We start from the raw sequence: 12,108 nt of genomic DNA on the forward strand, positions 1-12,108 counted from the left end.
CCCACCGTACCACTCCTCCCCTCCAGCCTCTGCTGGGCCCTACCCTGGGTGTTCAGCCAGACCAGCTCATGGCCTGGAAAACTGCAAGTCAGAGTGGAAAATGCTTGGGTCATGTCGAGGATAGCAGCATGATCTAAGGCCCGGTTCATCGCTGTGATTCGTGGTTTACTGGGTTCACTGGGCTTTGACTTGCGCTTCAGACACTGCTCTGTTTCTCTGAAGTCTGACTTTGACTGTGCAGAGCAGGGCTCCAGGGCGAAACTAGCAGCTTTTATTTCCAACCAAACCCAGCTCCCCTGTGCCTCCTGCTTCATCAACTGCATGGCTTGGCGAAGCGCCCTCTTCCTCTGTGGTACCAACAGATTGTAGAAGTCAGCAGGTCCCTCTTACTCTCTTTCTCTCCTTAGCAACCACTTGGAATAATCCAAAAGAGATGTTTGTAATCTTATGACACTCTCCTTTGACCCGGCGAGAGACCTTGCCTTTACAAGGGAGCCTTGCTGACTGACTTTCAGCCTATTTGATTATTTTCATATTGGGCTCTTGGTAGAAAGGGCTTATTTGACTTCCCTGATGAAAAATGGTCCACTTGTTCATGAACTTTGTAATCTACATTGTTCTGGGAATTGGTACGGAGCAATCTATGGGACCGAGATCTGCCTCAGATGGCACCCTATTTTAAACATCACAGTGGAGAATTTTGCAAGGCCTATGAGATCTTTATTTTAGGAAGGTGCCTGTTGTCGCTCAAAACTTTGGAGCTGAAAGGAAGCCTCTGTTAATTCCTCTTCCACCTTCTCCGTCGCTGTTCACATTCTAGATTTGCTCAGTTTGGAGGAAGTCCATCTTCCTTTCTCAGCCCTGACTTAGGGTAGACACTTGTCTTTCCCTGTTTTATTTTCCTGGATTATTTGTGTTCCAGCGGTTCAGCTACATTATTCTAGAAAGTAAGTGGCTTTGAACTTGGAGGTTGATGGGTCTGCAGTGGGGATTATAGTTCCTGCTCAGAGGAGAGGCAGCAGGGTGGCGGCTGCAGATTCTTCACGTCTCTGTCAGACTGGGTCCAGGTTTAACTGTGAGCCCCACACAAGGCAGTGTTCGTCCAAAGCCAGACTCCAGCAGGAGAGGGGGATGAACAAGGTCCACTGTCTCCGAGGGGTGAGCAGAGGAAGGGTCGGGTCCGGACTGGCTGGCGAGTACAGGGCTTGGCTGTGATGCTCAAGTGCTGGAGTTTCTGCTTCTGGCTGTGTTTTCTGAATCCTGGAGATCAGGTGGGGCTTGGCATGGTCTCCCTGGTTCAGGTTCAGTGTTTGACATGCAGATCTTTCCTCTCCCAGCCAAGGACCTTTTTCCCCCTCCGAATGCAATCTCTGGCACAGAAAGTCCACTGTACTGGGTCCCCATTTACTTTCTGGTTATCTTGGCTGTAGAAGACAGGTAAAGGGCATTCTGTGTGATTGGTTAGAAGCCTCTAACGCCCACAGAAGGAGCGTGAAGGGTGACCGATTGGTGTCGCTCATCTCCCTGGTATCCTTGTAATTTGATTGTTATCAGAGTCTTAGTTGGAAAGGGAGAATCTGAGCCTCATTCCAGGCCCTAAAAAACTAAATAACTTTCTTGGAACCACATGGTGACCTTCTTCTGGAAGCCAATAATTTCTGACTCCAGGGCTTGGCTTCATCCTCTCCATGTTTCCTCCCTTGCCTCTTGTCCTGCAGGAGTCTGAGGGTGGCCTCTACATCTGCATGAACACATTCCTGGGCTTCGGGAAGCAGTATGTGGAGAGACATTTCAACAAGACGGGCCAACGAGTCTACCTGTACCTGCGGCGGACCCGACGCCCGGTAGGGACAGGCTGAGGCAAGGCCTGGGGATATTTAGACACACCCCACCGAGCACCCCACCATATTCTGTCTTCTATCTTTCCTGACCTTCTGTAAGCCTTAGTCTCCTCCTTTCACCTGTTTCTGTTGGTGCCATTAAAGCTCAGCACAGGTAGTTTTTAGCTCCATTCTCTTTTGAAATGAACTTCTTCCATGCCACCTACCCTCTCATCTGTTACCTCCTTGGTGCTCACTACCGGTCCTGCCCTTCCTGCCTCATTGCAGAAAGAGGAGGACACCACTACAGGCACTGGAGACCCGCCCCGGAAGAAGCCCACCCGGCTGGCTATTGGTGAGCACAGCGCAGCCCCGGTCTCATCCTGAGCTGGTCTTCCTGTTCTTGGAAGTACTAGAAAACCAGCTAGAGCCTGATCCTGCTTGGCCCCAGCGCTCTGCAGGGGACGGGTGCAGGGTCATGGCAGAGGTGATGTTACCTGTGGCAGTTTCCTATGGTCCTTCTTCTCTGTCTCACCAGGCATTGAAGGTGGGTTTGACCTCGGCGAGGATAAGTTTGAATATGATGAGGATGTGAAGATTGTCATTTTGCCAGATTACCTGGAGATTGCCCGGGATGGGCTGGGAGGACTGCCCGACCTTGTCAGAGATCGGGTATGATTACCCTTCGGCCTCACCACAGACTCCAGGGCAGACAGGGCCAGAGCAGTGATGTCCTGAGCCAGCACTGAGAACGCTGAACACTGAAGGGCTGGAGGGCGGGGGGCTGGAGGGCGGACGCTGTCTCTGACCCTCTGCTTCCCCCAGGTGACCAGTGCGGTGGAGGCCCTGCTATCGGCCGACTCGGCGTCCCACAAGCAGGAGGTGCAGGCCTGGGATGGGGAAGTGCGGCAGGTGTCTAAACACGCCTTCAGCCTCAAGCAGCTGGACAATCCTGTGCGAATCCCTCCCTGGTGAGGCCTTCCCCTTGGGCCATAGCCCCCTGAGGAGGGGCAAAGCGGCCCTGACTGGGGGGGTCTGGTGGGAGAGAGCGTCAGGAGCAAGACAAGGAGGGAGATTTGGGAGAGATGAGCAAAGCGATGGGATGTCTGGAGGAAAGGAGAAGAAAGCGCTCTTGACTGACTAGGGGCCTTCAGGACCCCGTTTCCACTCCCATCCCCTGAACCCCGTTTCCACAAATTTCCTTCCCGCTGGGATAGCGGCTGGAAGTGCTCCAAGTGTGACATGAGAGAGAACCTGTGGCTCAACCTGACAGATGGCTCCATCCTCTGTGGCCGGCGCTACTTTGACGGCAGTGGGGGCAACAACCACGCCGTGGAGCACTACAGGGAGATGGGCTACCCGCTGGCCGTCAAGCTGGGCACCATCACACCCGATGGAGCCGGTACGCCACACCCCACCCTGACGTGTTTGTGCGGTTCCTGGCTTGGTGCAGGGCAAATAATGCAGGACTGTCTCTTGTTGACAGTGAAGTTGCTGCAAATGAGGCTAAAGCTTCTGTTGTTGATCCCCTCAGTTCCAGTCCCCTTCTTAGAAGTTACCACCATTGTCTGCTCAGAGAGCATCTCTCGAAACCCATCATACCCTCGTACCTTCCCTACTGGGGTAGAGTGGCACTTCCTGCCCTCGGCCTGTTTCACCATCTTCCCCGAGAGCCAATCCCAGAAGGGTCTGTCACGCCCTGACACTCAAGGCAGCCCCAGCTCTGAGCGCAGGGCATGCGTTGGTGACCCCCCCGCCCCTCCTCTGACACCGCCCCTCCCCCTTGTGCTAGATGTGTACTCCTATGACGAGGACGACATGGTCCTGGACCCCAACTTGGCTGAGCACCTGTCCCACTTTGGCATCGACATGCTGAAGATGCAGAAGGTGAGCCCCTCCAACTTCAGATTCTTCTCCTTCCTCGCCCTGTAAGTGAGAAGCCCCTTTGTCCCTTGCTGAGGCTCAGGGAACATTTTGGAGTGAGCTCCCACGACAAACCCAGCCTCCAAGATAGGTGGGCTTCCTTCTTTTGGAAAGTTTTCTTTTTCCTGTTTTGTTTTTTTTTAAGACTTATTTATTTGTGCATACAGAGCTGGGGTACAGGCCAGAGGTGCAGGGGTGGTGAGAGGATTCACCAGAGACAGAGTGGGGAGCAGAACAGGCCGACTGTCGAAGTACAGTGCTAAGGGGAGCAGTGGGCGGGTCAGGAGAGGTCTGCTACACCCTGTGGGTCAGCTCCAGGGCTGGGATCGAACTTGTGCTGCAGGGCTGCCATAGCTTCACAGTGCTGTGCTTTAGTCCACTGCACCATCAGGGAAGGCCCTCTTTGGAAAGTTTTCTAGAGTCATTTATCCTACCATTGAGCACTACTAAGTACCTACTGCGTGCCAGTCACTCTGTGAATGAGACAGGCGCTGCCCTGACTCACAGATTTAATTCTAGATGGAAAGGAGTAACCGCGGGATACGATGGGTGATGTCAAAGAGATGAGGAGGCTAGTACAGGGGTTACGGCGGGGTCCCCAGCCCAGTCTAGAGCCAGCGAAGTTTCTGTGAGGAAGTGAGGCTTGCATGTAGATCTGAGGCATGAGGCGGGGTCGCTTCAGGATGGGGAAAAAGCCTGCAGGTAGAAGGAATTGCATTCATTTCCTCCTTTGTTCAGGTGGAGGCTGATGACTAAAGGCCTCTGGGGCCCTTGCTCATGGCTCTGGAACTTGAACCGGGTGCTCTCTGCAGCACGCCTCCCATGGTAGAGTCCAGAAGTCACCAAATTCTAGTTTCCAGGAGGTGTCGTCCTAGAGAGATCTATGTACAGAATACAACACCAAGTCTCACCCTTCCGACCCGCCCTTCCCCCTGCAGACGGACAAGACCATGACTGAGTTGGAGATCGGCATGAACCAGCGGATTGGCGAATGGGAGCTGATCCAGGAGTCGGGTGTGCCCCTGAAGCCCCTGTTCGGGCCTGGCTACACCGGCATCCGGAACCTGGGTAACAGCTGCTACCTCAACTCCGTGGTCCAGGTGCTCTTCAGCATCCCTGACTTCCAGAGGAAGTGAGTGGTGCCCTCTCCCTCATGTTGGCCCTTGGGCCCGCCCCCGTCATGCCCAACTCCTCTCCAGGCCGTCAGCACTCGCTCTTCAGCGTCCTCAGTGCCTCTGCCTTCTGTCTCAGTCTTAGAGTAGTTTCTGCTATGCTGTGGCTGGTGTGCTGTGAGGGGAGCAAGTTAAAGCTGTACCCCATTACTCAGTCACACACAAGCCCCACTGATCCGAGCAGGACACCAAATCCCAGAGCTTTCCCTGGCGGCCTGATGACTCAGGGGTGAACAAGTCTTTATTTTAGGCTAATGACATCAGGTGGACATCTCACTTGAACATGTAGCAGGGGTGGAGGACTGGGGCCTTTCAGAGAGAAAAAAAGGCAGGTTCTCAACACAGAAGTGTACCACCTCGTTGGGAAGGACCTGATCTGTATGTGGAAACTTAGACAAGTTTTGCTCAATAGAGTTTGAACTGGATCCTTCCCCAAGCCACCTTCCTCCGCTTCTGGGCTCTCATGAAGGGGGCCAGGACAGAGTACCCAAGGACCTTGCATGCTGCCTGAATGCAGAAGGGGACGACAGGCTGGTTCCTGCAAGGAAATGGACCTCAGGGTTCCACCACATTTAATTCCCTACTCTGAAGAGAGCCTAGGCACTGAGCGAGGAGAGAATCGCTCCCTTCCCTTTACCTCTGAGCCTCGGCCAAAGCCCTGCAATTATCCTTCCTTTAGGTATGTGGATAAGCTGGAGAAGATCTTCCAGAATGCCCCGACGGACCCTACCCAGGACTTCAGCACCCAAGTGTACGTAGCCCAGGCCTGTGTACAAAGCATTGGGAGCCTCACAGCCTATGTGCTTTCTGTTCTTCTGCATTGCCGCCCAGGAGGGGCAGCCGTTGTGCCCCCGGCATTCGAGGCTTTCAGGTGGTTGTCCTCTGGGCATGCTGTCTGCCTAGAGTCTGGTTCCTTTGAAACGTAAGGTTTTCACATTTTAGAGAGTTGTCCGAGGAGGGCCACGAGCAGGGGATGAGTCGGGGAGGGATGAGTAGAGAGAGCTGTCAGCCATCATTTGTTGCCCAAAGCCCAGTGTGTCTCTTGGATGTTAACGCAGGGCCAAACTGGGCCACGGCCTTCTCTCCGGAGAGTATTCCAAGCCAGCACCGGAGTCAGGCGATGGGGAGCAGACACCAGAACAGAAGGTGCGTCTGTCCCCGTGGTGCGCTGGAGTTCGGGGGGAATCTGGTAGCCTCTTGGACCCTAGCTGAGTTTGCTGCCCTGGCTCTGCCTAGGAAGTTCAAGATGGCATTGCCCCTCGGATGTTCAAGGCCCTCATCGGCAAGGGCCACCCTGAGTTCTCCACCAACCGGCAGCAGGATGCCCAGGAGTTCTTCCTTCACCTCATCAACATGGTGGAGGTAAGGGCTGGGAAGAGCAGGGGCTCAGCCCTCACACTCGTTCCAATCACCTTCTCTTAACTCCCCCCTTCCTCCTATCCATTTTTATGCGTTCCACACGCGTCCCACCACTGTAAGTTGATGCTCCCCAGGTACCATGTACCCAGCCATCTCTGGGTAGCACCTGCCTCTGAGGAGAGCAGTAAGGGCCGAGACTGATCCTTCTATTTGATGGGCTTGCGGCCTCAGGAAAGCTGCGCCCATAGAACATGACAGGAGGGGCCTTACTGCTTGCAACGGGAAATACACAGCACACCACCATGTTGCTCCAGTGTGGTGATGGGGCCAGAACGGGGGAGGGGAGGTGGCTAATTAGGGAAGGCTTCTGCTCACATGCCATGCCTCTTAGTGGTAAGTCTCCTTCTGCTCCCTTCTCCCTGACCACCCAGTGACCCTTTCAGGCCCCCATTCTGTTCCCTGGCTGCCCAGACCACCCCACCTGCCTCTGTTCCATAGAGGAATTGCCGGAGCTCTGAAAATCCCAATGAAGTGTTCCGCTTCCTGGTGGAGGAAAAGATCAAGTGCCTGGCCACAGAGAAGGTGAAGTACACCCAGCGAGTGGACTACATCATGCAGCTGCCAGTGCCCATGGATGCGGCCCTTAACAAAGGTAGCTGCTCTTGGCAAGGCCTGATTGCACACAGCCTCCGAAGTCTATGCAGGTGTGCCACGCAGCCTGCTCCCCCAGCCCCAGAGCTTGGAAGTGGGGCCCTCAGGGTCCATAGCTTAGAGCTGTGCTAGGAGACAGGCCAGATCCTACACGGACGTGTGTCGAGGGCTTTGGGGTGGGTGGAGGAACTGACATAGTCTTAGACGCAGAGCCAGGAGGGGGAGGCTAACGTGGCACCCTCTGAGGGACCCACCCACCTCTGTCCTCAGAGGAGATTCTGGAATATGAGGAGAAGAAGCGGCAAGCTGAGGAGGAGAAGCTACCACTGCCAGAACTGGTTCGCGCCCAGGTGCCCTTCAGCTCCTGCCTGGAGGCCTACGGGGCCCCCGAGCAGGTGGATGACTTCTGGAGCACGGCCCTGCAGGCCAAATCAGTAGCTGTCAAGTAAGTCCAGTCAGTCTGGGCCTACGTTTTGGGGCCTGTGTCAGGGTAAACCCAAAGAGACCTCTGCCGCCTCCTCACCCCTAGTCCCTTTGTGGCTGAATCTCGGGCCTGCATCCATTGGGACTGGTGATTTGGCCCCAGGGAAACTGGGCAGCTTGGATGATGACTGTCCACCTCGTCCTGCCCCTGCTGCACCCTCTTCTCTCCCGCCCAGGGCCACATTAGTGCAGCTTCTCTTCACTCCCTCCGTGTGGCAGAGCACAGTGTCAGTGAAGGACAGATTGGGGTTTCTAGCAAATGACCTTACTCGGTGGTTGGCACAGGCCTGAGGTCTGAAGGGCGCTTTGGCCCCAGGAGTTAGAGCTCTGCGCCCCTTTGCTGCTCCCACTCATAAGACAGCCCTCCGCCTTCATCGCTGCTCCTTGTCTGAAGCCTGCCAGGGCCAGATGCAAGCGTGGAGCATCTTCTGGGCTCCAAGGTCTTCTGCCCCTGAGGCTGAGCTGCAGGCGAGGGTTTCAGGCGAGGAGACCTTGGGGTTTTCTGGGTACCAGGATATTCTCTCTTCCCTAGGACCACACGGTTTGCCTCATTCCCCGACTACCTGGTCATCCAGATCAAGAAGTTCACCTTCGGCTTAGACTGGGTGCCCAAGAAACTGGGTATGGTGGCTGTGATGAGCGAGGGGGCTGAAAGAGAAAATGCCAGAACACAAAAGGGCCTTGACATAGATAAACTAGTGTTTCTCAAAGCTGCCTCTGAAGAGGGAAAAGTTACATGAGGTGTTTCAGACTGGCTCTTGTTGAGAAAGCACTAACACTATAAAAGACCTCTTTGATGGTAGAGATAGGACTCACAGCACAAAGTGGTTGTCCCTGTTTTATTTTTGTAACTGGCAAGGTACCTCCGTTTTGGTGATCTGGAGACTGTTCTCGCGAGGCATCAGCCCTCTGCCCCTGTGCTGCTCCTGCTCATGCCAGCCCTCCTGCCTTCACTGTTGCTCCTTGTCCGCAGACCCTGTGAAGCCTGCCCAGGGCCAGATACAGACGTGGAGTTGGTTGCGCCCCATTTCCCTCAGATTAAGCACAAGTCGGAGCCATAGCTCGGTGGTGGTGGGTGGAAGATCCGGGTCTCAAGGCTTGCAGGCCCACAGTTGCTTTTACTGCACAGGCTCCGCCCCAGAGTGGGCGGGGCCTCGAGACTCCCCGTGTGCTTTTCCAGCGGGGGCCTGGAGAGCGGCTGAGGTGACCGTCGTCCTGCCATTCCTCTTTCAGATGTGTCCATTGAGATGCCAGAGGAGCTAGACATCTCCCAGTTGAGGGGTGCAGGGCTGCAGCCTGGAGAAGAGGAGCTGCCCGACATTGCCCCACCCCTGGTCACTCCGGATGAGCCCAAAGGTAGCCTTGGTTTCTATGGCAACGAAGACGAAGACTCCTTCTGCTCCCCTCACTTCTCCTCTCCGACATGTTAGTGACTCTTCTTCCTGCCTGTCTCTTTTCCTTGCTAGTGGGGTCTTCCCTGCCTACCTTCCCCGACCCTGTCCTCTGTGTTTCTCCTGTCCTCCCTTTCGAAACTCCTGTGCCCTCTTTGATGGGTGGGGATCACCCAGAGCCCTGAGGCCAGGTTCTCTGTGAAAATGGCAGTAGCACTGCAGTCGCCTCTCCATCCTTGTTCCCTCACTGGTTGGAGACACAGTGTCGTACTCCAGAAATGGGGCCCATTTTGTGACAGTGGGCAGGAGCGGGAAGCCCTGGGGGATCTTCACCTTGATTCTCTGTCTTCAGGATCCTGGACCCGTTGTGTTGTTCTGTCGTCTTAGTTCTGGGAGAAGGTGTCAGGCAGCCCAAAAGGAGTGCTTGGAGGTGGGGGGTGTTTGGGGAGGGTTGACTGGTTGGCCAGGGGGCTGAGGAGCAGCCAGCCTGAGCCCACCCCTCCCCCCCCAGCACCCATGTTGGATGAGTCTGTCATCATCCAGCTGGTGGAGATGGGCTTCCCCATGGATGCCTGCCGCAAGGCTGTCTACTACACGGGCAACAGTGGTGCCGAGGCTGCCATGAACTGGGTCATGTCACACATGGACGATCCAGGTAGGCCAAGTGGGGAGTGAGGGGGGTTCCCTCATCCCCCAAACACTTCAACCCCTCCATATCTGCAGATTTTGCCAATCCCCTCATCCTGCCTGGCTCCAGTGGGCCTGGCTCCACGAGTGCAGCGGCCGACCCTCCTCCAGAGGACTGCGTGACCACCATTGTCTCCATGGGCTTCTCCCGGGACCAGGCTCTGAAAGCTCTGCGGGCCACGGTAGGCGCTGACCCCTCCGAGGATGAGGGTCGTTGGGAAGAAGGGGGTGGTGATAAGGTCCATCTGTTGTGAGCAAGACCGGAGACCACCAGCGTGGTATGGCCTCGCCTGCAGCCCCACCCTTTTGTGGCCACGATGAAGGAGCTGAGACTCTCATAGGTGCCTGAAAAGCCCTTGAACTTGTTAGAAAAAACAGCTCCTCTCCTCTCTCCAAGAATAATAGTCTAGAACGGGCTGTGGACTGGATCTTCAGCCACATTGATGACCTGGATGCAGAAGCTGCTATGGACATCTCGGAGGGCCGCTCAGCTGCTGATTCCATCTCAGAGTCTGTGCCAGTGGGACCCAAAGTCCGGGATGGGCCTGGAAGTAAGTGTCCCTGGGGAACAGAAAAGGCCTGGCAGAACCCAGGCAGCTACTGCAGATCCACTTTCCAACACAGCTTTGCTTCCCTGAGGGCCTGGAGGGGTGGGAGCTTCTAGCCACTAACGTGACTTCTGCAGTGAAGGATTCTGCAGGGAAAGACTTGGCTCCAATACATGCCACTTGGAACTCCTGTCCTGAGTTTGAGCTGTCAGAAGTATCCTTTTACTGTTGCCCAGGTTTCTCATTGTCTTCTCTGCCCTCTGTCTCCCTCCCTCCCTAGAGTATCAGCTCTTCGCCTTCATTAGTCACATGGGCACTTCCACCATGTGTGGTCACTACGTCTGCCACATCAAGAAGGAAGGCAGGTGAGGGACCGGTGGTGTACATTCTGAATAGGCAGTAGGGATGGGAATTCATGGGGGCGTTCTGGAAGATTAGAATATTTGTGGAGAAGGGAAAGGACTGCCTGGTTGCAGCACAGCCATTTACGTAGCCTGAGAGCCTGACAGTGGGATGGACAGACTCCAGCCCAAGGCCAGATCCAGCCTCCTGCTTTTGAAGAGTTTTCCTGAACACAGCCACACGTATTTACTGTCTCTGGCAGTTTTTACACGGCATCGCTGTCAGAGACCAGATGGCCTGCAAACCTGAAATATGTACCACTCGGTCCTTAGAGAGTTTGCTGGCATGTGCCTAACAGGATGGCAGGGAGAGATTTGTAAAGGTGTTGAAGGATCTGAAGATGAGGAGAAGTGACCTTTGTGGGGTGGGACTGCTCCCTACAAACAGGCTTTGGGAATTTGGGGATCCAGGCCAAGGATGTTGGAGGCTTTGAATCAGTGGGAGGAGTGCAGGGGCTGGCAGAGACTAAACGGCTGTGACTTGGAATGCCCCTGGGTTCACCCTGTTGCATCCCCTCTTGGCTTCCCCAGGTGGGTGATCTACAATGACCAGAAAGTGTGTGCCTCTGAGAAGCCACCCAAGGACCTGGGCTACATCTACTTCTACCAGAGAGTGGCCAGCTAAGAGCCTGCCCTGGCTCTTACACTAAGGGCAGGGGATGGCCCACCTGGCCTGAAGGATGGACTTCAACCGCCCCTGCTCTGTACCCTATTTCTGTTTGTCCCCAGCAGCAGGGAAGAAGCTAGAGGCCATAGGAGAATGGCCAAGCAAAGCAGAGGCGCACCAGAGAGACTTTGGGGATAGAGGAGGGGGGGCGGAGGGGCCGGCTGCTTGTCTGTGAGGAGACTTCGTTGCTTTCCCCACTCTCGAACCCACAGTGCTCTGCTTCTCTGTACTTCTGCCCGGCCCCTGGTGTGGAGGGGGGCTTCTTTGTGTGTGCGTGTGGGTGTAGCTTTGTGCAACCTCTTCCACAGGAAGGGCATTTGTGCCTCCCCTCCCCCTTTTGTGTTTGCTCCCTGTGTGGTCAGGCAAGGAGGGATTTGAGGGAAATGGGGAACACCCCCCCACCACCACCCTCCTGCCTCAGTCTTTCCCCACCTTGTCTTTTCCCTGTCTTTCTCTGGAAAATGCCAAAATATACGATGTGAATAAAAGTACAGTGGCTAACTGGTCTCTCGTATCGCGGAGACACTTCTCCGGAACTTGCAGGAGGGCCAGAAAACTCCCAGGCCTATCCCCTCCATAGACAGTTCTCTTAATTTTCACCACTTTGGGCTCTTAGGACACAAGTGTGAAATCAGCTGTGGTGTAAGGAAAGCTTTTAGAGCAGGGGGAGTGGAGGGAGGAGATGGTGACAGAGCAATGGAAAGACAGCGGTGACAAACCCTTGTAGCAGTCAGACAAGAGGCCCAAGTGGGCATTTCCCAGCTCTCCTTAGTGGCCTGGCCCCCGGGCCCTGCAGTCTAGCAGGCCTTAGCCAGCTGGGGCCAAGAGTGGGATATTCCTTAGGTGGTGGGTGCTTTTGGAACTCTTGTTTTCTTAGCTGGTCTCCATACCAACGTGGGCCTTACCTCCACCTCCGAACCTTGTTATTTGCCCAGTAAAGGGCTAGACTCTCCCTGGGTGGGTCAAAGGTGTCTGTTCAGCACTCAGGGATATAGTTCCTGGGATT

The 12,108-nt window shown here is 55.1% G+C and overlaps 1 protein-coding gene across 2 annotated transcripts in view; it reads left to right on the top strand.

Moving 5' to 3' along the window:
• Positions 1–11,609, top strand: part of USP5 (ubiquitin specific peptidase 5 (isopeptidase T)) — a 12,772-nt gene extending 1,163 nt beyond the window's left edge. Inside the window, exons 2-20 of one of the 2 annotated variants that reach the window (XM_004692899.2) lie at positions 1,719–1,844; positions 2,109–2,175; positions 2,359–2,492; positions 2,646–2,791; positions 3,038–3,222; positions 3,613–3,707; positions 4,682–4,875; positions 5,595–5,666; positions 5,974–6,061; positions 6,152–6,277; positions 6,773–6,926; positions 7,196–7,370; positions 7,941–8,029; positions 8,642–8,833; positions 9,311–9,454; positions 9,523–9,668; positions 9,884–10,037; positions 10,315–10,399; positions 10,967–11,609. In XM_004692899.2, the coding sequence (XP_004692956.2) occupies positions 1,719–1,844; positions 2,109–2,175; positions 2,359–2,492; positions 2,646–2,791; positions 3,038–3,222; positions 3,613–3,707; positions 4,682–4,875; positions 5,595–5,666; positions 5,974–6,061; positions 6,152–6,277; positions 6,773–6,926; positions 7,196–7,370; positions 7,941–8,029; positions 8,642–8,833; positions 9,311–9,454; positions 9,523–9,668; positions 9,884–10,037; positions 10,315–10,399; positions 10,967–11,060 (2,466 nt within the window). In that variant the 3' untranslated portion in view covers positions 11,061–11,609. The remainder of the gene's footprint in view (positions 1–1,718; positions 1,845–2,108; positions 2,176–2,358; positions 2,493–2,645; positions 2,792–3,037; positions 3,223–3,612; positions 3,708–4,681; positions 4,876–5,594; positions 5,667–5,973; positions 6,062–6,151; positions 6,278–6,772; positions 6,927–7,195; positions 7,371–7,940; positions 8,030–8,641; positions 8,834–9,310; positions 9,455–9,522; positions 9,669–9,883; positions 10,038–10,314; positions 10,400–10,966) is intronic. The other variant, XM_004692900.2, reaches the window with a different exon arrangement.
• The last annotated feature ends 499 nt before the right edge of the window (positions 11,610–12,108 follow it).

This window comes from Condylura cristata, unplaced genomic scaffold, assembly GCF_000260355.1.
Source record: "Condylura cristata isolate star-nosed mole 26May11 unplaced genomic scaffold, ConCri1.0 scaffold00034, whole genome shotgun sequence".
Taxonomy (NCBI): domain Eukaryota; kingdom Metazoa; phylum Chordata; class Mammalia; order Eulipotyphla; family Talpidae; genus Condylura; species Condylura cristata.